The 22076-nt window shown below is 41.4% G+C and overlaps 2 protein-coding genes across 3 annotated transcripts in view; one reads left to right on the top strand and one right to left on the bottom strand.

The window, feature by feature from the left end:
- Nucleotides 1-10122, bottom strand: part of LOC134454602 (NACHT, LRR and PYD domains-containing protein 3-like) — a 40351-nt gene extending 30229 nt beyond the window's left edge. For both annotated transcript variants that reach the window (XM_063205675.1, XM_063205674.1), the window contains exons 1-3: nt 10041-10122; nt 6590-6689; nt 3659-3760 (exon numbers count right to left, since the gene is read on the bottom strand). In XM_063205675.1, the coding sequence (XP_063061745.1) occupies nt 3659-3760; nt 6590-6675 (188 nt within the window). In that variant the 5' untranslated portion in view covers nt 6676-6689; nt 10041-10122. The remainder of the gene's footprint in view (nt 1-3658; nt 3761-6589; nt 6690-10040) is intronic.
- Nucleotides 10123-18192: 8070 nt separating this feature from the next.
- On the top strand, nt 18193-20538 carry p2ry12 (purinergic receptor P2Y12). Its single transcript, XM_063204477.1, has 3 exons — nt 18193-18327; nt 18571-18624; nt 19009-20538. Coding segments are annotated over exons 2-3 (1140 nt in total). The 5' UTR covers nt 18193-18327; nt 18571-18622; the 3' UTR covers nt 20147-20538.
- Nucleotides 20539-22076: the final 1538 nt, after the last annotated feature.

The following is a 22076-nucleotide window of genomic DNA, read 5'->3' as shown; positions in this document are numbered from 1 at the left end:
TAAACTCAGACTGGATCTCATGTCATGTGATGTAGAAATGTTATGGTTACAGGTTCACTTGCCCCACCTAAAACCTGTACTGGTGGGATGCTGCTACAGACCACCAAGCTCCAGCAGCCAGTATCTTGACAAACTGTGTGATATGGTTGAAACAGCATGTGATGAAAATCGAGAAATTTACATACTGGGAGACCTGAATATTAATTTTATGGTGCCAAGTTGTCCTCTGAAAAAGAAAATTGACAATACCATCAGTGTATGCAATCTTGTTCAGGTTGTCAAGCAACCCACTAGAGTGTTCATAAATAAGATCGGTTGTACATCAGCCACATGTATTGATCACATTTACACTAACTGTATATCAGTTCCTGTTGGTTTTAGTGACCATAACTTGGTGGCCATCTCCAGAAAGGCAAAAGTCCCAAAAGCTGGACCAAAAATTGTGTACAAAAGATCATATAGAGGCTTCAGTTGCGACTCATATGTTAATGAGGTCAATAATATTTGCTGGTCTAATGTCAGTAAGCAGTGTGACCCGGATACCGCACTGGATGCTTTCACAGAACTGCTGGTTCCAGTTATGAATAAACATGCACCTATCAGGAAGGTGACAGTCAGAGCTACTGGATGTCCCTGGATTGATGATGAATTAAAACAATGCATGTCAGAGAGAAAGGAGGCAAAAGAAACTGCAAATAAGTCAGGCTGTATGTCTGACTGGCAAGTGTATTCTAAGTTAAGAAACTACACCACTAAACTGAACAGGAAGAAGAAGAAACTGTATTATGAATCAAGATTAAATGACATAAAACATGATGGGAAGAAACTGTGGAGTACCCTAAATGACATCATGGGAAGAAATAGTAGCCCAACTCCATCCTTCATTGAAGTGGAAGGCTCTTTTATAACTAAGCCTGTTGAGATCGCAAATTATTTTAATGATTACTTCATGAATAAAGTCTGTAAACTTAGGCAAGAAATGTCATCACCCAATGATGAGTCACTGTACTCATGTATACAAAACAAAATAATGCATGACAAGAACTGCAACTTTGAATTCTGTGAAGTAACGGTGGAAGAAGTGAAAAAACTGATAATGTCTATTCATAATGAAAAGCCACCAGGCATTGATAACCTGGATGGAAAATTATTGAAGATTGTTGCCGATCACATTGCCATCCCTGTATCCCACATTTTTAATCAAAGCCTTAATAGCAACAGGTTCCCTCAAGTCTGGAAAGAGGCAAAGGTAATCCCTCTACCTAAGAATCCTCGTGCTGCATTTACTGGCTCAAACAGCCGTCCCATCAGCCTGTTACCAGTTCTAAGCAAATTGTTGGAGAAAATTGTATTTAATCAGATACAATCCTACTTTGCACTGAACAATTTAACTAGTAATCACCAACATGCCTACAGAGAAGGACATTCAACTTCTACAGCACTCACACAAATGACAGACGATTGGCAAACTGACATCGACCAACAAAACATGATAGGAGCAGTACTATTAGATTTTAGTGCTGCCTTCGATGTCATCGACCACAGCATATTACTGAATAAACTCAGGTGTTATGGCTTTGCAACATCGGCTGTAGCTTGGATAGAAAGTTATCTAACCAAGAGAACGCAGAAAGTTTTTTTTAATGGATGTCTTTCAAATGCACAGCAAATGCAATGCGGAATTCCGCAAGGTTCATCATTGGGGCCTCTGCTATTCTCAATCTTTACAAATGACCTCCCACAGGTCTGTAAGAGTGCCTGTGTGTGTATGTATGCTGATGATTCTACACTGTACAAATCTGCACAAACAATGGCGGAAATCACCTCGGTCCTCAACAAAGAGCTGCAGTTGGTGTATGAATGGATAACTAATAACAAAATGGTACTTAACATATCAAAAACCAAGAGTATTGTTTTTGGGACTAAATACTCATTAAGATCCAAACCCCAGCTGAGCCTGTCACTGAACAATGTGGCGGTGGAGCAGGTGCAAGAAATCAAGCTTCTAGGGGTAACCCTAGACAGTATTTTATCATGGTCAGAACACATTGATCTCCTTGTGCAAAAAATGGGTAGGAACATATCAGTAGTCAGAAGATGTTCTCCTTTTTTAACACCTCAGTTGACTAAACAGGTCTTGCAGACCCTGGTACTGTCCCACCTGGACTACTGCTCAGTGGTCTGGTCAGGCACAACAAAGACAAATCTTCAGAAGCTTCAAAGGGTGCAGAACAGAGCAGCCAGGCTTGCCCTTAAATGCACACAGAGAGCTAATACAGATGTCCTACATAACCAACTATCCTGGCTTAAAGTTGACAAAAGATTAAAAGTATCCCTCCTGTCCTTTATTAAACATATTAATACATTCAGCAAACCTGACAGTTTGTTTGAACGTCTTACTCTGAGCTCCACTCTGCACACATACCCCACAAGACATGCCAATAATGGTAACTACACAATACCAACTATAAAAACAAACTCAAAACAACGCACTGTTTTATGTAGAGCTATGGTGGAATGGAACTCCCTCCCAGAACATATTTTAAAAACCCAAAGTAAAGTTAGTTTTAAAAGGCAAATAAAGCAGCATTTTATGGTCAACTGTACATAATCCTTTAGGATGTAATCTTGGTCAGATTTCAAGTTTTGTTGTCTACTTTGTGTTGTGTTAGGGGTTTCTTATTTACCAATGAACTGTTTTTTGTGTGTGTGTGTTTTGCTGTGTTTTTTTTGTCATTTAGTTAGTTATTAATTGTTGTCTGTCTCTATTTTATATTTTTTGTGTATGATCAAGAAAAGATGTCTTTCTTTTCTTCTTTTATATATACGTAGCCCTGTTTTTGTCTGTTTTAGTGTGTGTTTCCCCAAGAAAAGAAGTTTATCTTTTCTTCGTTTTATATGTTGTTTTGTATGTTGACGTTTGTGATTTTTTTCTGTGTGGACCCCAGGAAGAGTAGCTGATATGTTTATCAGCTAATGGGGATCCTAATAAAATATCAAAATATCAATAACATTGAGTTACCTGGATGGACTTGTTGACATCAACATTTTCATCACGGTTTGCAGAGAAAAACAAGTATTTTTCGGTTTGAAACGTGAACCTTCCGGTTCCAGATTTTCTGCATAAAAACGTAATTTGCTTCAAGGTGAGGTGCCGGGAACAAGCACCGGCACAGTTCTCTGACAGCCTAAATGTGCCTCTACGTAGTAAATCAGTTGGTGTGAGACAAATCAGTGAGTGCGTTTACATGCAGTTCAGTATCCCGAATAAGAGGCATATCCCGGTTATGATCATATTCGGGATAAGGTGTTTATATGCGCACAGAACGTTATATCCCAGTCTACATTCTTGGCCGTTATAGAATTCTCTTCAAATGCGTGTAGCCTGGATACCAGCAACAGCGTTCCATGGGAAGCCCCTGTATTTGGGATAAGGTGTATACATGCGTCAGTATCCCGGCTTCTTTCGGAAAACTCCACCTAGCATATCCCGATTTCTCAGTATCCCGAATAAGGGCTTATTCGGGATACTGAAGTGTTTATATGCGCAAACGCAAATTCGGGATACTTAATATCCCGATCATATTCGGGATACTGAACTGCATGTATACGCACTCACGGGTGGTAAGTGTATTTCCTGTGTGGAACTGGTACACACCTTTGGGAAACAGAAACATCTCCTGCATCATCTATGGCAGGTTCATAGTCCGTAGACACACAGTCCAGCTTTGGAGAGGGTGATCTCACATGGTCCATGGAGCTACATCAAACAAATACACAGAAAATGAAAAAGAAGCAGTTTTGACAGACTCTCCCACATACAGTAGCCTACTGGGACGTGGCATGCTGCCCCACCAAAGTACAACCATACAAATGTAACAAATAGGGTTTACTGTAGAAAAGTGTAGTGAAATATAGGACAACATGAAAAAAATGTTTCAAATGTACAGTAAAAAGACGCTTCAAGGAAGATGCTGTATAGGGGGTTTCAAAAGAAAGCCATTACATTACAAAAATGCCACAAATTAGTTTGCTTACAATACACCTAATAGCAGAGACAATCATCAAAACTCCTGGGACAAAGTGATTTGGAAAAATGAGACCAACATTCAACTTTTTTCAGCTTCCATTATCATCACACTTGGAGAACAGTCAACAAGGCCTGTGGTCCTGTGAAACATGGATTGCTGCTGTTATGGGGACATGTGAGTTACAAATACACCATCTGTTTATCTTAGTCTCATCAGACCACACAACATGGTTCCAATGATCCATATCCTTGGTCTGTTCATCTCTCTTGAGACCATGATGAAAAAATTCGCTTTAGACGGTGTCAAGCATGTGTGATGGTAAAGAAGTGGGTTTTACAAGAAAAGTGTCTGATATGTAAAATCAAGCATGATCGTGGGACATGGTTTGGGGCTACATGAATGTCGTCAACATTGGAAAGCTAAATTTCACCTATAGAAACATGCATGGCAACATGTACTGCGACTACTGAAGCAGATCATGATACTCCCTATAGGATTTCCTTGAAATCTCACACACATCTATCTAGGTGCAGATCCAGGTTCAGACTCAAAATGTAAACGTTCAATGGAAGGCAAGTATGAAGCGCACAACGATGACCTACCTTTTCATTTTTTTCAATTTCGAGACGTGTAAGTCAAGTCAACTTTATTTATATAGCGCATTTCATACACATGTGCATCTCAATGTGCTTTACAAATACAAAGAGCCTTTAAAAGTATTTAAAAGCCAAAGAAGATTTCAAACATTAAGATAAAACATGGTAAAAAGAGAATGGAAATAAAAACATATAATTTGAGCTAAGCTGAAATTAAGTGTAAAAAAAAACGCTAAGGGTAAGCATCTACAAAAAGCTTCGTCTTGAGTCTAGATTTAAAGCTCAACAGAGGGTGCATTTTTTACGTCATCTGGAAGATGGTTCCAAAGCTTTGCAGCATAGCTTCTATAGAAGCTAAAAGCTGCCTCCCCACACTTTGTTTTGACTCTTGGCATTACCAGCAAATTCTTCTCCGGTGTACTCTCTTCTGTGACATACTGCACCTCTGAAGTAATTTAGATGTATGCTTTGGGTTATGTTTTTGGAAGACCCCTCAATCCAGACCCAGGCTCCCTGTGTCTGAGGCTGTAAATCTGCCGAACAACTTGATGCTCCCACCACCATGTGTAACTGTAGGTTAGTGGCATTAGACCAAAGAAGCCCTGGACACCTGCTTACATGATTGTTATTGACCTGGACGCATCTGGAGTTTTCTTTCGAAGAAAGACATTTGTTAGGCAAACATGAGTTTTGGAAGTCTCTGCTTTGGTCTGATTATGATATTTAATTGGACCTGCTTGGACACATGGATGCTGCTTCTGTTAGGTAAGGGAAAGCGACAGGCCTTAAACCTTGGTAACATAGTTTCCACAGTTAAACAAGGTGGTAGCTTCATTCTGTGGCAGCCTCAGGCATAGGAAACCTTGCTTGTGTGTCATTTTATTTAACTTTACTTTCATGTATTATTTATTTACAATGTTTTTCTATTTTGTCTTGTTATTTCTATCTATATTTACAAACTGTACTTCATTCCATTATTTTTTGTTTTTGAACATTGTTGTTAATCTATCTGTTAAGCACTTTGAGATGCATGTCTTGTCGAAAATGTGCTATACATGGGGGCGCTGTGGCGCAGCACGCTGAGCCCCCCGCATTTGGGCTTACATGCCCATGGGTTGCACCCAGGGTTCGAATCTGTCCTGGGTCATTTGCCATCCCTACCCCGTCTCTCTCTTCACATTCGCTTCCTGTTGCTCTTCACTGTCTTATCTAAAATAAAGGCAAAAGGCCCATAAAAATAGAATTTTAAAAAAGAAAATGTACTATAGCTATACAAGTACAGTTATTATTATTACTGCACCATGGAAAAATAAGACTATGATTGAATATCGAAGGAGACCATGCAGAAATATGGTCATAGATTAAGTTAAGATCTGCGCTCAGTATAAGATAATAACCAAAAACTTACATTCACACCAGTCCAAATGTTCTTCAAGGATACTAAAATCATGATCATGGAGTGGTTTAGACTTCAATCCTATAGATAATCTTTGAGTAGTGTTAAAGATGAATGTCCATTCTCAACGTCCATGCAATTTGAACAAGATAAGCAATTTGCAATGGAGACATGGGACAAAATCCCAGGATATATGCCTACACTAATCAAAAAGTCTGATGTTAGCTTTGGTTCAGATGGCACCGTATTAATTATTAATGATTGATGATGGCTAATAATTTTGTCCTTGCCATTTTTGCCGTTTTTTGTTTAAACTCGTTGTAACAATAGAAAATTCCAACTGCAGTTTATTGGACATAATCTCCATAGTGTGTTTGTTTCGAGAATAACAGGAACTTGTTAATAATGGTCATTCTTACAGAGAAATCAAGAGCGATGTCTAATTGCAGGAGGGGGGCTAATAATAACATAACACGTAATTCACAACTTTTTCAATAAAATAAATTTAGTTCTGATTTTTCTCTTGTGTTTCTCCACTCAAATGGTCTCAACAGAAATATTCTTACCCCGCATGTTCATGGTCACCATCTCCTTTTGGACCAGAACGCTTTCCACAACTGCATTGCACATCCCCCTCTGAGGAATCCTCCATCTTCAGCTACTCTTCTGGAACAGGGAAAAAGGGACATCAGCATACATCCAAGGAACTCCAAATAAGGGTGGGAAAAATTATGAAAAAATAGATTATGATTATAGAAATAGATTAAAATTATGATAAAGATAGATACTTCAATGAATTCAAATATAGTGATCATTTGTCAGTCACCCCCTGCGCACCATCCTTGAGTGGACGGCATCTACAAAAGAAGCCTCTCCTGAAACTGAGACCATCTGTGTGGTGTCAGTAAGATGAGGAATACAAAAAAAATGCATGGCGGCGCACCAACAGCAAGACGTGTTCTTATCTGGGGTTGTTTTTGTGTGGTGTTAACTCGGCATTCTGGCCTCAGGGCCTTGTGTTTAACTCGAGTGGACACCGGTAGCCAATGCAGCTTGACAAAAAGTGGCGTGACATGCACCCTTTTGGGCTGGGTAAAACACTAGACACGCCACCGTGTTCTGGACCATTTGTAAGGGTATTATTGCACAGGCTGTAAGACCAATCAAAAGGGAGTTGCAGTAGTCAAGGCAAGAGATGACCATGGCCTGCAGGGCCGCTTTTCTGCATGTGCAGAGTACGCAGAATGTGTAGGGCATCGACCATCAACAGGGGCCTCTTGAGATTGACTAAAAAAAATCTTAAAATTATTTAATAACATTGCAAAATAAATATTCAATATTTATGAATTTGCCCATCGTTTGCCTAATATTAATACCCTCCCTCCACATTCCCTGGAGTGGTACAGCTCACTGTGTGTCTTTCTACACAAGTCTGATCTGAAGTACCCACATTCAGAAGGTGCCACAATTCAACAATGAAGCGACAACACAAGTCTTAATTTAAGCATGAGTCTTAATTATTTGTTGTAGGCCTGTATCTGAAATAAATATGAGGAATAGCTTATTGACGCAGTGAAATGAATGCATTGTCAGGAATACTTCATAGAAAATGTAGTGCACCATTTTAAATTCCGAAGTGATTTGAAGTTAGGTGTAGGCTAAAGGCCTGGACAGAAAGGCAAAGTCGCACCATGGAAAGAAACAACATTCGCACATAGGTGCAGATAGGCTAATGGACTCGAATTGGTCTGTGGTTGCATGATGAACAATTACAGGTAACTCATTTCAAAATTCGTTGCACTCTGTGCATGTTCACAGTGAACAAGCAAATATTTCAAACATCGCCTGTATGTCTTGCACAACCAAATAGGGAAGTTTTCCAACGAGGCTTTTTATCCGTTCACTATTTGCAGTGTTCACATAGAGGGGAAGAAACGTGAGGGACGCATTTGACACAGAAAGAACGAGTGACTGAGACAGTGCTCAATGGACAAAAAGGAGAACAAGAGAGAGCGTGTGATGAGCTAAATGTCTCCATGCGCAGTTGCACCGACTTGGCTGTCCTTATAGCCCTGAAGCACTACTTTTTCATGGCATACTATGACCTGCACAGTGTCATTCCGAGTCTGACCAACTCAACAAATTACATGCAGCATGGAGCATGTCGAGGTGTAGCCGATAGGGTAGAGGCGCCAGTTGCAAGCACCACTTCTGAATGACCAGTCTTTTTCTCAAATACAAGTAATGACAACGTCTTCCAGCACCACCAAGTAAATATACTGAGTAGACCTGTCCACATTTTAGCTGTGCTGTGCTATGCATTTCTTATTGCCTACAATTGTTGTTGTTATTACAACAATACTCATACTTAGGGTCAAACCTTAGCACCGGCCCTAATGGCCTGTCCCAGAAGCTGAGTGGCATGGTCAGGTACGGTCTGATCTTTCTCATATTGAACAGTGAGAAGTGGCATCATCGGGCAACCGAGGCTATGTGGTCGGGGAATGATAGATGGTCATCAATCATGACACCCAGGTTTCACCCCAAAACTGAGAAACAGGGCCACAGTCCCAGAACATGGGGAGAAAGGTGCCATGGGATTGAGTTGGGCAAGAAGTGCATAAAGAGCTATTGGTTATTTTCATGTGGTGCATTCAGGGGTCAGGTAGGTTATGGATGAAGTTATAATGGGCGTGCTCCAGAATGCATTGAAATGGTAAAGTGTGCATCTGCGCTGCCCAGTAAAAGCTGCACTGGGCCATCATGAACGCAGCCAATGAAGGTGTTGGTGATCAGGATCATGTCATGTGACACCTCCGAGATGCTGGACCAAACATAATCTCAATCAAATTCTTTGCAATTCAATTCCAATTTATTATAGTATGGTCTCAGAGCACTTTACAAATTCATGATTAATATTAGGCCTGACTTCGGTTATCAGTTTGAACCCATAAAGTGAGTAGCATATTTCCCGGGAACAGCATGTGCTTTGAGCATGAAGTTTGTAGAAAGGGCTGTGGAATTGTTAATGGTTGGCAGGGGATCAAATACTTTCCGTCAATTAGCCTAAATATAAACCAATTATTATCTATTCTTTTAAGTTACTTTTTATGGATTTCCTTTTGTATCTCCGTGTTAGAATACACCAACCACTGAAATATAGACTGGTCATATGTATAGACTAAGCAACGAAATCAGAAGGGCTCAAATATGTAGGCCAACTATTCTCACTAAATGTGTTAGTTCAAGCAGAACGTGTTGACGCTTGTGCACAAGCGCACACTTGGTGCGACTTTTGTTCTGCTGAACTAGGCTAGTTATCAGTTTTAAAAAAGCGCAGGAATTCCTCAACTTGGCCAGTTCCTGACGCATATTGATTCTAATGTAAACAATTCGAAATGTTTTCTTGTTAAAGACAGCCGCCCTAGACGTTGAAATTAGGCCTAAACATAGCCTACTTTTCTTTCTCTCAAAGACATTTCACAATCGTCCGCTAAAATTTTACCGATGTTCAACAGACCCGGAAATACAGTGGGTTGGTTGGACCTCACCAAATATGGTAGGCTACCCTTACCTGGAAAGTGTAAAGATTCCATAGCCTATATTTACGGGTCTGTGTAAGCGACGTTTAAATCAGCTTTTTGCCACTTCCAAAACAGGTGCAAACACACCGTTCTTTGTTCGAACGATACGCATATGACACTGGCAAAATACCTGTATGAAAGGTAGACTACTGTAGGCCTCCTGAAATTAGGCTTCTAATTCAACAGCCAGCAAACGCGTGGACTGAGTTGTTTTCGATTCTATTTCATTATTCTTGCTTTTATCTGCTCGCTTCGCCACCAAGTGTTTTCAAGAAGTGTAGTGCAAATACAAACGAGCATCAATTGGCCGCGAAAACCTTTCCGGTAGCTTCATAGGAGAAGAAAAAAAAACACAAGAAGTATGCGCACACCATACCTATGTAGGCCTATACAAGCCTTAAAGAATACGAAGAGAAAGGAATAAGACACTTACGCTGCTTGTTTTCAAATTAGGCATTGCAGATGAAGACGCATTATTGAGGTAGCCTAAAAAGTAAACACAGCATCAAGTTTAGTTCACACAAAATGGAGTCAAGTGAATTTTACTTTCAATTTACAGTTTCGTTTTGGCGTTGTTCCGATTCTACTAATAGAGCAGTGTACCCTAGCGGCCATTAGGGGTAGCTCTAGGCCTATAAGAGCACTGGTGGCAAGAGTAGGCCTACAGTTACTGGCCGAGGTAGGCTATTGCAACTGTGCAGCTCATTGACACTTCACTGTCTAGTCTACCGCCAAATTTGATCTTTTCATGAATATTTACTAAATGATGGATTTATTGTTACCAGTATGACCCTACAGTAAATGTTGCAGTTCAAATTGTCTATTTCTGGAAATTCAAAGTGGCGGACAATGGCGAAGATCCCCCTTTTCATGTATAAAAAGTGATATTTTCCCAGTCATAATGATGGTGGTGGTAATTATTCATGAAAAATGTAACATTTGTCAATGGGCAGCATAACTTCTGGAAAGGAACTGCACTGTGTAATATTTTAAGTAGGCCTAGTTTATTTCCCAGTCATAAAGAATACTTAGAATTTGATGGTGGTGGCAACCATGGCGTAGTGGTTAAGGAGATGGGTGCAGAGGGTTGCAGGTTCAAATCCCACCCTCACCTTTCCCTATCTCACTCCATGACTGAGATGCCCTTGAGCAAGGCACCTAACCCCACATTGCTCCAAGGACTGTAACCAATACCCTGCACTTAAAATAACTGTAAGTGGCGTTGAATAAAAAAGCGTCAGCTAAGTGTAATGTAATGTAATGTAATGTAATGTGTCACAATAACCGATATACTGTTAAACCGAGGCCTGACAATAATAATTACTCCTTGAAATGTTAAAAAATACCATACCGTACCGGATAACCGCACCGTACACCGTGACACCCGTGAGCCTTTTGGACCTCTATCCAAGTCTGCTGATGTTGCCACTGAGGCACTTTGTCGCCTAACACCTATTGTCAAAGCTGGAATCATACTGAATAGCTGAATCATATAATTCATTCATTATTCATTATGACTGGGAAAGTTGCACATTTCATACAGTGTATCTATGTCATGCAATAGGTGAATCTTCTCCATGCCTGCCATTTCGAATTTCCAGAAGTAGACATTTTTAACTGCAAAACTTGCTCATACTGCCAAAAAAATGTTTATTTCTAAGTGAATATTCATGAAAAGATCAAATTTGGCAATAGGCAGCACAGTTTCAATGAGGAGCATAGTTGCAAGGACAGCAGTACATACTCTGGTCACCATCCTACACAGTGCACCATGTTCCAACACTTGCAAAGCTCTAACAACAGGTGGTGGTGTTGCATACATTATGCCACACTCAATCCCCACGTTATTGCCCAATATGAGCTCTGCTACTCCATACACTGTCAATGATTGTCTGACTACTATTATTGCCTAAACTAAGGCTAAGTAAGCACTGCGTTTTGGCGAGGATAATCATTTGGGTTAAATGAAAGGCAAACTATTTTGCTAAGTCATATTGTATATGCTGGAGATTGTGGTCTCTGCACAGCAGTAAGAGCGAACAGGGAGGTTTTTTGTTTTGTTCATTAGCCGTTTAAATAGACTAGCCTACATCTATCATCCAGATGGTCTTAATGTTGGTATCATTTATTTTGTCTCTGTGGCACTAGCACCCCCACTCATCTCATCACATAGATGAGGAGAGAGAGAGAGAGAGAGAGAGAGAGAGAGAGAGAGAGAGAGAGAGAGAGAGAGAGAGAGAGAGAGAGAGAGAGACTATGTCATTGAACCTGTAAGTAAGATCTCTATATTTTCTCTCACACATCAATAACATAACAGTCTTCATATTTTCACCTATGCAACATAAACGGTCTTTGGCCCACCCTTGTCCCCCACTTCACCCCCATCCTTAGTCTTGTCACCTCCCTTATTGATTATTCTCTTCTCTTTAGTCTTCCAAACAAATCCCTCCACAAATACCAATTAGTCCCCCTTCATTTCTTCATGTCACCCCCCCATCAACAACCTTGCACAACCTTGTCTGATCTTCTCCACATTGCTACCCCTTCCACTCCTCAGATCCTCCTCACGGTCCCCTCTGTTCGCTTTCAATTGCTCTATTCCCAACTCTGGAACTCAACATCAACTCTTCCCCTCTACAAATCCTGCTGAAACCCCATCTGTTCCAGTTAGCCTATTCTGTTTCATTGCAATGCTTATCCATTTTACCCTTTATTTACTCTTTATTTACTATTATTTTCTGTTGAGCTTTTTTATTTGTATGTGCTATTGTTTCTGCTTTTACTGATGTTTTAATGTTGTACAGTGGTCTTCAGCGTTTATAAGGCACTTACAAATAAAATTATTATTATTATTACTAGGCTATTATTAGTAGTAATAGTATTTCAATGTTGTAAGTACAATATAATACAAATATGTGTACCTAATGAGCTTTCAAGTGCATACTATTACAATAAATTTTAGTTAGTAAGTCTTTTTAATGGGTTTTCTACCCAATGCATATTCATTATTACCTCTGCCAAGGATGTTTGCGGTCATGTTGGTTTGTCTGTTTGTCTGTCTGTTTGCCTGTCTGTCAGCAGAGTAACTCAAAAAGTTATTAACAGACTTTGATGAAACTGTGCAGTTGTTGGAAATGACAAAAGGACAAAGTGATTAGCCTAAATGTTGGTGGTGATCCAGATCAAATGTTCTTTCAAACAGCTTCCTTGGCGGAGGTTTGCACTTTCTGAGTGCATTTTTAGTTAGGTATCTGAATTGCATAGCTGTGATGCAATCTTATTAGCCTGATATGGCCAGTCCCTCTCTAATAAGCCTAAGTAGGGCCATGTTAGGCTACAATGTTATTGCCATGACTTTATGTCTGCATGACCTGGTGAGTATACTGAAGTGAAGACTGAAAAAAGAGCTTGCCAGGGCCACCTTTTGACATGGGTAAAGAGTGTTGCTCAGTGAAAGTGGTGGTCTTTTTTCTTTCCGTTTTCTTTTTTTACTTTGAAAGTGGAAGTCAGCCTGACTGGGAGGAAATGAGCCGAGGGCTTCAGACGCTCCTGCTGCGTGGGCTCATGTTGCAACGCTGTGAGTGAAGGGAAGCAAGAGAGGCACATGTGCAGAGAGACGCAGACAGACAGACAGAAAAACACAGACGGGTGTTGTAAATTCGTGCAAGATATACACACGACACGCACCCACACTTATTTTATCACATCTTCTCATGCATGCCGTTCCTGTTCTGGTAAATAATCTGAAATAAATATATCAAATAAAATATTTAGCATCTACATCACTGAATGCACTCGAGACACCTGTTCTCCAGATTCTTCATTAAAAAAAACCCGGACGTTGTGGTCATGTTTAGAGATTGTGGTCATGTTGAGGCTGCAGTTTGCCCTTGCTGCCCGTGTACAGGGGGAGATGCAGCCCCACTCTAGCCTGGTCCTGACCATCCCATAATACTACCATTTCCATTTCGTATTCATGGTCTGGACTTTGTTTGATCTGACGCGATTGCATTTTCGGAAAAATCAGGATTTAAGCTGTTGAACAAATATGTTTGACGTCTATCTATGGCGATGTAGGACCGTTTAACTGACATGTCTGACAGAACATCCTACCATAGGACAAAATTACAATGTAGGACCGTTTGTCAGAACACCGGCGAAAATCCTACCGGTCAACATTGCTCCACAGATGACAGGTACCAGACGTAGTGCGGAGCCAAGTGTCTTGGCGGAAGTACGTAGGATGCCGCGTGAGGCTAGCCCCACTTCACACTTCCCTGGCCCTAACTACAGTACATTTGGTAACACAATATTTTACAGTCTCTTTATCTACATGTGATATTTTGTACTTATCACAATACATGAATACCTAATCCTAACCCTAACCCTACATTACAGTGCAAGTACCTATTACACATTGTTACATGCTTTGTTACACTGTAACACTTAACAGTAAAACAGTAGGTAAAATAAGACTTTATTTTAACTCACAAAATTACTGTGTATACAGTATGTTTGCATGTCCGAACACTGAATGCATATCTGACAGTGCTACAGACACTGTCCCATAGGCCTACTTTGTGGTTCAAGCATACTTTTTATGGCCATGCAACTGATTGTGCTTGTGTCTGACTGTGTATTCACCCCTACCTAGGATGATATCAATGCAGGGATTAGTACAGGACCTATTTTTGTTAGAAAGAGCTTGTATTCTTTTGTGACTACAAGGACACACTGCGAGACTTGGTATGTTCTGTTTATATGAAATAGAATGGCCTCTGACAACACAAGGGTATTAAACATTCTGCTTGCTTACTTATGTGATTACCTCGATAAAACGGGAGGCGGAGTCAACGCAGTGCTCCGAAGCTACTCACACTGATGTAGTTAATGTTTTATCACAATTAACACAATGAAAACATAATACATTTATATGTGAGATGCCAGTTATAATGATATGCTTGGTCAACATGTGTTTGCTTTGCAGTAACAACAATGTAGGCCTACCTCGTGATGTACATGGATATGTGAGAATCTACAATCATAACTGGCTGAACAGTCAGCTGTATAGACAGGCTCCAAACCAAAACTGTGCAAGTTGACCTTACAGCTTGGGTCAGAGGGCTACAGCATGCATTTTTTAAACTAGCAGGAAATGCAAGTCTTTGCCCTGAATCAACTTGAATGTTCTCAGTAACCACAGTAGAAACTCACTCCACGTCTGGTGAGACCAGAGCTGCCCTTTATATTATTATATATCGTCGATGTCAGGCAGAAACCACTTATCTCCACTTATCACTGTTTTTATGTATTGATTTATAAAACCACATTTTCTAAAAAAAAATAATCATTGCAACATTAAAGTTGGCTACTAAATTATTTATCATACACATATACCCATGGAGACTGACCAGTAGTACTGTCTTATATTTTATAATAAATAAAGAACGAACATAAAAAAACTAAAAATAATAGTGGAGATAAGTGCTTTTCGCTGGACAGCGACAATATTATATATATATCTCCTTTATTAGCCACTGCAACTGAAACCATCTGTTAACTCTTCTTCGTGTTTGTGCTCATTGATACACTATGGGTTAAGCGCAAGCAACAGATTTTCTCTGTGTGGGCAAGAAAGCACTTAAAAAAGAGAAGAAAAAACACTTTCGTCATGTGACTGGTCTGGCATGAGGCAAGTTTCCCACGGTCGTGGCGAAATTCTGTTGTAAAACAAGAAAATGCCAAGCTCTGCCCTGACCAAAACCATCCCTGACCCCAAACTGTCAGTAAAGCAACATTTCTGTATCTTTACAACAACAGCGAAAAAAGCAAGGAAAAAGGCTAAATTGGGCCCAGACCAAAACCTCCCCTATTACCTTAACCTGTCTCAATGTGTTGTAGAGCACAAGGAGATGTGCAAAAGCTTGGTGCACACATGCAAAGATGGTTAATCTGCGTTGTATTTATATGCATTCTCATGATGCCATGTTTGTGTGGGACAAAAAAAAGACTACAGAAAGTTGATGTATCTTCCTTTCAGCATTTCAAAGTGTGTGTTCAGAGTTTGGCAGACCTGTTGGCAATTTTTAAGTTGCTGGGTGGAATTTCACAATAAAATATTGCATGCTACGTTATTAATGAATCACTGTCAATCCTTAATTAAGCACCGTTTATTTAACCTGAGTATACTTTGATTAATGCTCTGGTTGATTTACACAGTGTGGAGTTTAAATGCAATTATAATTTTCAGAAAAAACAACAGTGCAGGCCGGTAGATTTCTATGGCCCAAGCGTCCGTGTTTACTGTGAGTGCCCATCCCTCATCACAGAGCACGTCCTGGCACAGGTGCACAGTAAATGTTATGGTGTTAATTCAACACTTAGAGAGTTCATTTAAGTCCAAATGATGCCGAATCAACTCTCTGAGTGTTAAATGAGCACTGCAGAATTCACTGTGTGGCACTCAGACAAAAGGACCTGAGCACAAAATGGGGGATTGAGAATGGAGCTACGTACCTGAAGCACAGAAGAGGGGACATATCAAATTCCCCGTCTCTTGTTTGCACAGTCAGACACAGACCCTGCATACAAGCAGGGTCACCAAGAGAGGGGTCAGTTGTTCCGGGCCCAGAGACAGAGCAGGGCCCAGAATTGGGTCCTCGTTGCATTATACAGTATGTATTGAGGGGGGGACCTTTCAAATGACTTCGTCCCCGGCCCGGCCAAAGCTGTCAGTGGTCCTGTTTGAAAGTGTCAAAGGCGCTGCAGTGTACATGTACACAGCTTCAGCCTGTTAGTGTGCTGCCAGGGGACACCGCTCATGCACTCTGAGTCTGTCTCACCACATCCTCCCACCATTATCATCTGGCGGAAATACTTAATTTCCACTCAGAAGTAAACGATAGCAGTCCTAAGGATAGGACTTTGTGTTCAGGAGTGATATCTATCATTTTCCTCTGAATCTACTTTGTTTCGAGGAAACAGCACCTATTCGTAGAACCCCACAAAAAGTATTCTTGAAGAGGGACTGACCGAACAGGGCTGTAGCAGGTGAGTGACTTTGATTTTCTTTTACTTACTTTGAAATGGCCTTTTGGGGGACCTTTGCAGTTGGCCAGATCTGAAGTAACATGTGCACTACTAAATTCAAACATGCTGGATTTGCGTCATAGCTTTGCTTTACCCTACTACACCTATTCTTCGTGCAGTGAGCTATGGGCATCGGCACGATTGCAGACATTTGCTGATACTCGTGTGAGCTTCTTATGGCCCAAATGGGAACTGGCTGACACCTTTGACACGGGACATTGGGCAACGGGGCTGAGACGGACAGACCCTGCTGCTGCCCTTTAAAATAAAAGAGAAGTCTACCAAGAAGGTACTTTTGGATAGGGGAAAGCTTCCTCTTTGCTTTGTGGGTTCTGGTGGCTTCAGTGGTTTTGATAATTAGATTTTCTCTTTGAAAGTGTTTTTGTTTCAGTGATGTTTCTGTATACTAAGTGCTACATTGAAGCGTTGGTCAAATAAACAAATTAGACTGAATGAAACGGAATGAAGCATAAAAAAAGGGCGCTAGAGTGTTTTTGCGCGTGCATGCGCGCATGTGTGTGTGTCTGTGTGTGTGTATGCACACATACTTGTGTGTAAGGGTGCAGATCAATGGTGCCAGTCTGTCGTAGTACATCTTCCAAGGGCGGTCTGTTTAATTGCCCTTACAAGAATTTCACTTTGGAAGCACTTTGGTGTGTCCCAAACGTGCTTTAGAAATAAAACCCTGACTTGAGATATATAAATAGGCTGAAAATGGAAGTTAGCGGCTAAGGAAAACATAAGCCTACACAGTAGTTTCTACAGTGTGAATTCAACACTGGTAGGAGTGAGGAGGCAATATACAGACAGACACAAGCGCAATCATTTGTAGGGCCATAAAAAAGCATGCTTGAACCAAAGAGTCTATTTCACATACTTTAGAGCAGTGGTTCTCAAACTTTATTGAATAAATGCCTCCTTGACCTCATTGTCAGCCTGCCAATTGCAACTAAGTACTGCCCCGTTTCAGTTGTAACTTTCTCAATGCCCACCAAGGGCTCCCTAATGCCCCCCATTGAGAAACACTACTCTAGTGTATTTCTCTATAGTTCTCTCCAAGTGTTGACATGTAATGCACACTGTAATTTTTGCAAACACAGGTCACGTGTATGATGTGCGTACACACATCTAATCAGATCTGTAGATAGAACACACCGCTCAGCTGGCTGTGTAGTGCAATGTCACAATGAATGCAGGGGTACATTTCTGGAAAGTGTAGTTGCTAACTATGTCAGCTACTTTGTTGGTTGCAATGCAATTTCCCATTGGCAACTACCGGAGTTGCTAACTGCTAACAACTACGCTTTCCAGAAATGCACCCCTGGTGCAATGTCAGCACAATGTCAGTTTAAGAGTGGCAGCGTCTTAAGACTGCCTGTGTAACTTGTTCACTAGGCATGGCTGGAAACTTGAAAAACAGAAGTGAGATTGAAAGCGTCCCCATGTGACTTGTTTTTGCCGCACACAATTGTTTAAACTCTTGGAAAAGGGAGATCGTAGTGCTATGGCTAGGGGTGTCTCGCTGGGGTCTGGTTATCTGCTCACTGTCTACTGATTTTTAGTTATGTGGATAGATCTTCGCTAGTTGGTGTCTGCCCTGGAGTAGGAGAAGGCGTGCGGCCATATGTAAGGTAAGAATGTGTGAATTAGCTCAGCTCTTTTTCCTGCTTTTGCTTCTGCTCCTGCGGTTCCTGGGATGCTGCTCAAATTTGCATTTTCTTCTTTGCATTTTTTTTGCATATTTTCTTAGATACAGACAGTATACCATTCATAAGAGCTGTTGCACCTCAACATTGTAATTAATTAATACAGATCTCAGATTCATTTTTTATCAAATAATCAGTTGATGGCTTATGTTGTGTTTGTCTCCATAGGCATTCTGACATGTGACATTTCAATCAAGATCGCAGAGCCGCCTGAAGGACAATGTATGACTCCTCGTCTATTTTAATAGCATACAACAAAGCTTTTGAACCTGCTTTCAATAATTATTTATTTTACATACACATATGCATGCACAAAATTATATTTATGATAAAATATAAAACATTTTTTTATAAAATTATACAGTATATATAAAAAACAAACACATCCAAATGGACATAGGCTTCTACACAGTAAAACTGCAGTGTGAGTTTAACGCATAGAGAGTCAATTTAACATCTTCTTGAGTGTATTTGGGCCCAGAGTACTCTCTAGGTGTTGAATTAACACATTTTACTGTGTATGTGTATTTCTCATTTTTCCCTACTACATAACTATCTATCCAATAACTGCACACATTTGCAATTTCTCTTTCTGAACACATACAGGGATGACGTGATGGTCCCCTTGTTTTCCTCCGTGGTTGCCAACGGCAGCAGCGGCAGCATCCCCAGCGGTGTAGTCAACTGTTCCCGCGACAACGTGCTGAAGACCACCGTGTTCCCCGTACTCTACTCGTTCCTCTTCCTGGTGGGCATCCCGCTCAACGGCCTGGCCGTCTGGGTCTTCTTCAGCATCCCCAGCCGCTCGCACTTCATCATCTACCTGAAGAACATCGTGGTGGCCGACGTGGTCATGACCCTCACCTTCCCCTTCAAGATCCTGTCGGACGCCAACCTGGCCTCCGAGGGCGTGCGCCTGTTCGTCTGCCGCGTCTCCTCCGTGCTCTTCTACCTCACCATGTACATCAGCATCCTGTTCTTCGGCCTGATCAGCGTCGACCGCTGCCGCAAGACGCTCAGCCCCTTCGTGGGCACCAACGCGGCGCGCCTCCGGCGCCGCAAGCTCATGGCGGCCGCCATCTGGGCGTCGCTGCTGGCCCTCTCCGTGCCCAACATGGCGCTGAGCAGCCGCGCGCCCGCCTCGGCCCGCTTCAAGTGCAGCGACCTCAAGACGGAGTTCGGCCTGCGCTGGCACGAGATCGTCAACCACGTGTGCCAGGTGATCTTCTGGGGCAACCTGGTGACGGTGGTGGTGTGCTACACGCTCATCACCAAGGAGCTCTACAGCTCCTACGCCCGAACCCGTGCCGGAGGAGGAGGAGGAGGTCAGCAGCAGCAGACGCGCGTCGGCACGATGCGAGGCCCGCCAGGTGGTGGGGGCACAGGGGGGCGCAAGAAGACCGTGCGCCTCAACGTCTTCCTGGTGCTGGCGGTGTTCTTCGTGTGCTTTGTGCCGTTCCACTTCGCCCGCGTGCCCTACACCATGAGCCAGACGCGCGGGCGCCTCTTTGACTGTCGCCAGAAGCTGGTGTTCTTCCAGCTGAAGGAGAGCACGCTGTGGCTGTCCTCGCTCAACTCGCTGCTGGACCCGCTCATCTACTTCTTCCTCTGCAAGTCGTTCCGCACCACGCTCTTCAACACCCTCCGCCTGGCCCCGGGCAGGTGCCGCAAGCTGCGCGAACTCGGCACCGACACCAACGTCAAGTCCGTGCGACAAGGGGAGTCCTCCTCAGGCCCTCTGTAGTACACTCTACTACAACAATAAGGTGTTATTTCAACACTTAGAAGATCCTCTGGGACCAAATAGACGCTAGGCCATGTTAAATTGATTCTCTAATTGTTGATTTAATACACAGCATTTTTTGTGGTTAGGGCCGGAAGATGCACAAACTTTGCTCTCACACCAACGTGAAGTCCGTGCACCGAGAGGAATCCTCCTGTTGTCCTCTGTAGTACACAGTTAGGGTTGTAACCCTTTCATGTAGATAGATCGCCGACTATCCGACTGTTTTCCGAAAGATCTTAAGTACATCATAACTAAATTGCTATGACACTGCCGAGCATTGTTGTGCACATGCCCCACACATTGCAGTATTTTATGTTTTCTCCTATCATAGCAGCATACTGTGTATTGTGATTGTGTACTGAACACGTTGCCACACATATTCTCCATTGTGTTTATGACAGATTAGGCATTGAAATGGTTTGAACTGTCTTTTAATCCATGGTGATTTAATCATTAGTAGTACAATGCATAGTAGTATTTTTGTATAGTAGCCTAAAATGATATGTCGTCTTGGCTATGGGTAAATTCAGGAAATGTATCCCCTTTTACTGACTTAACAGTACAAGTGAATCTCATACTGCGTTTCATAATTTCTTATTATAATTAGAAATAACTCAAGGTTACTTCATACAATAATGCTCCTCTGGCACAACGGTTAAAAAAAATGCTTGTGGAAATATGTTAACAATTCAGATAAAGGTAATAATTCAATGTCAACCTTTTAACATAACAATAACACATAAGCCACTACCTACAGTAGAGTCTACAACCTGTCTGCATAATCACTAACAGCCTGGTACCAGGATAATAGCCTACAATTGGTACCAGCGATAATAAAATGGCGATTGAGAGAAATGTAATGTATTGCATGTGATTTCAAAGTCATTTAAACACTGTACTTCAAGCTTTTCTCTAAATTCAAATGTGGTGTGAGTTATCTATGCATCTATGTATGTTGAATTACTATGTACTGACTTTGTATTTACTGTAAGACTATTTACAATAATTACTATTTACTAATTACTGAAATTACTAAGTTACACAGTAAGCCACATGGCTCAGTTAACCCATGCATTGACCCTTGCCTACAAAACCATCACAGGAACGGCCCCAGCTTATCTGAAGGACCTACTAACGCCTTATGTTACTGGAAGAGAACTGCGCTCATCCAGCACAAGCCGTCTGGCTCTGCCATCCAGTCCCTCTAGGTACTCCCAGTCAAGATTGTTCTCCGTTGTGGTACCCAAGTGGTGGAACAGTCTCCCAGAGGCAGCAAGACTAAGCACATCTCTTGCAGCCTTCAAGAAACAACTAAAGACATTCCTCTTTCGAGAGAATCTACTAGACTAATGCTTGAACTGGCCTTGCCCCAGGGCAGACTCCTGACATGATGTTTAGTTTAGTTTAGTTTAGTTTAGTTTAGTTTAGTTTAGTTTAGTTTGTGAGTGTGTGTTTGTGTGTGTGTGTACTCGTTATTTCCTCTTTATTAAAAAAAAATTAAAAAACGAACCCCTCTTTGCAATTGCACTTTTTGTTCTGTATATCTCCTATGCACTTTGTATTTGCTTGTGATGTTGGCTTGATTATGTCCTCTTTTGAAAGTCGCTTTGGTTATAAAGCGTCTGCCAAATGCAATGTAATGTAATGTAATGTAATATTTGTGCAAAAGCAATCAGCAGAACTGTGCTTTGACAAGTTGACAAGTAACTTGAGAGGTCCATAATGCATTAGATGAAGGTCCACTGCAGGCACTTTGAAAGCAATTTCCAAAAGTAAAAAATGTCAATAAACCCATTCAATGAAATGCATACCGTATGTGCAACACATCCTTTGAAACTGGCTGCAGTATCTACGTATTTACATTTAACAGTGTCAACATTTATATTGT

Source organism: Engraulis encrasicolus, chromosome 8 (genome assembly GCF_034702125.1).
Source record: "Engraulis encrasicolus isolate BLACKSEA-1 chromosome 8, IST_EnEncr_1.0, whole genome shotgun sequence".
Lineage (NCBI taxonomy): Eukaryota > Metazoa > Chordata > Actinopteri > Clupeiformes > Engraulidae > Engraulis > Engraulis encrasicolus.
The sequence above is the reverse complement of the archived record's forward strand: the minus strand, read 5'-3'. Positions and strand labels throughout refer to the sequence as shown.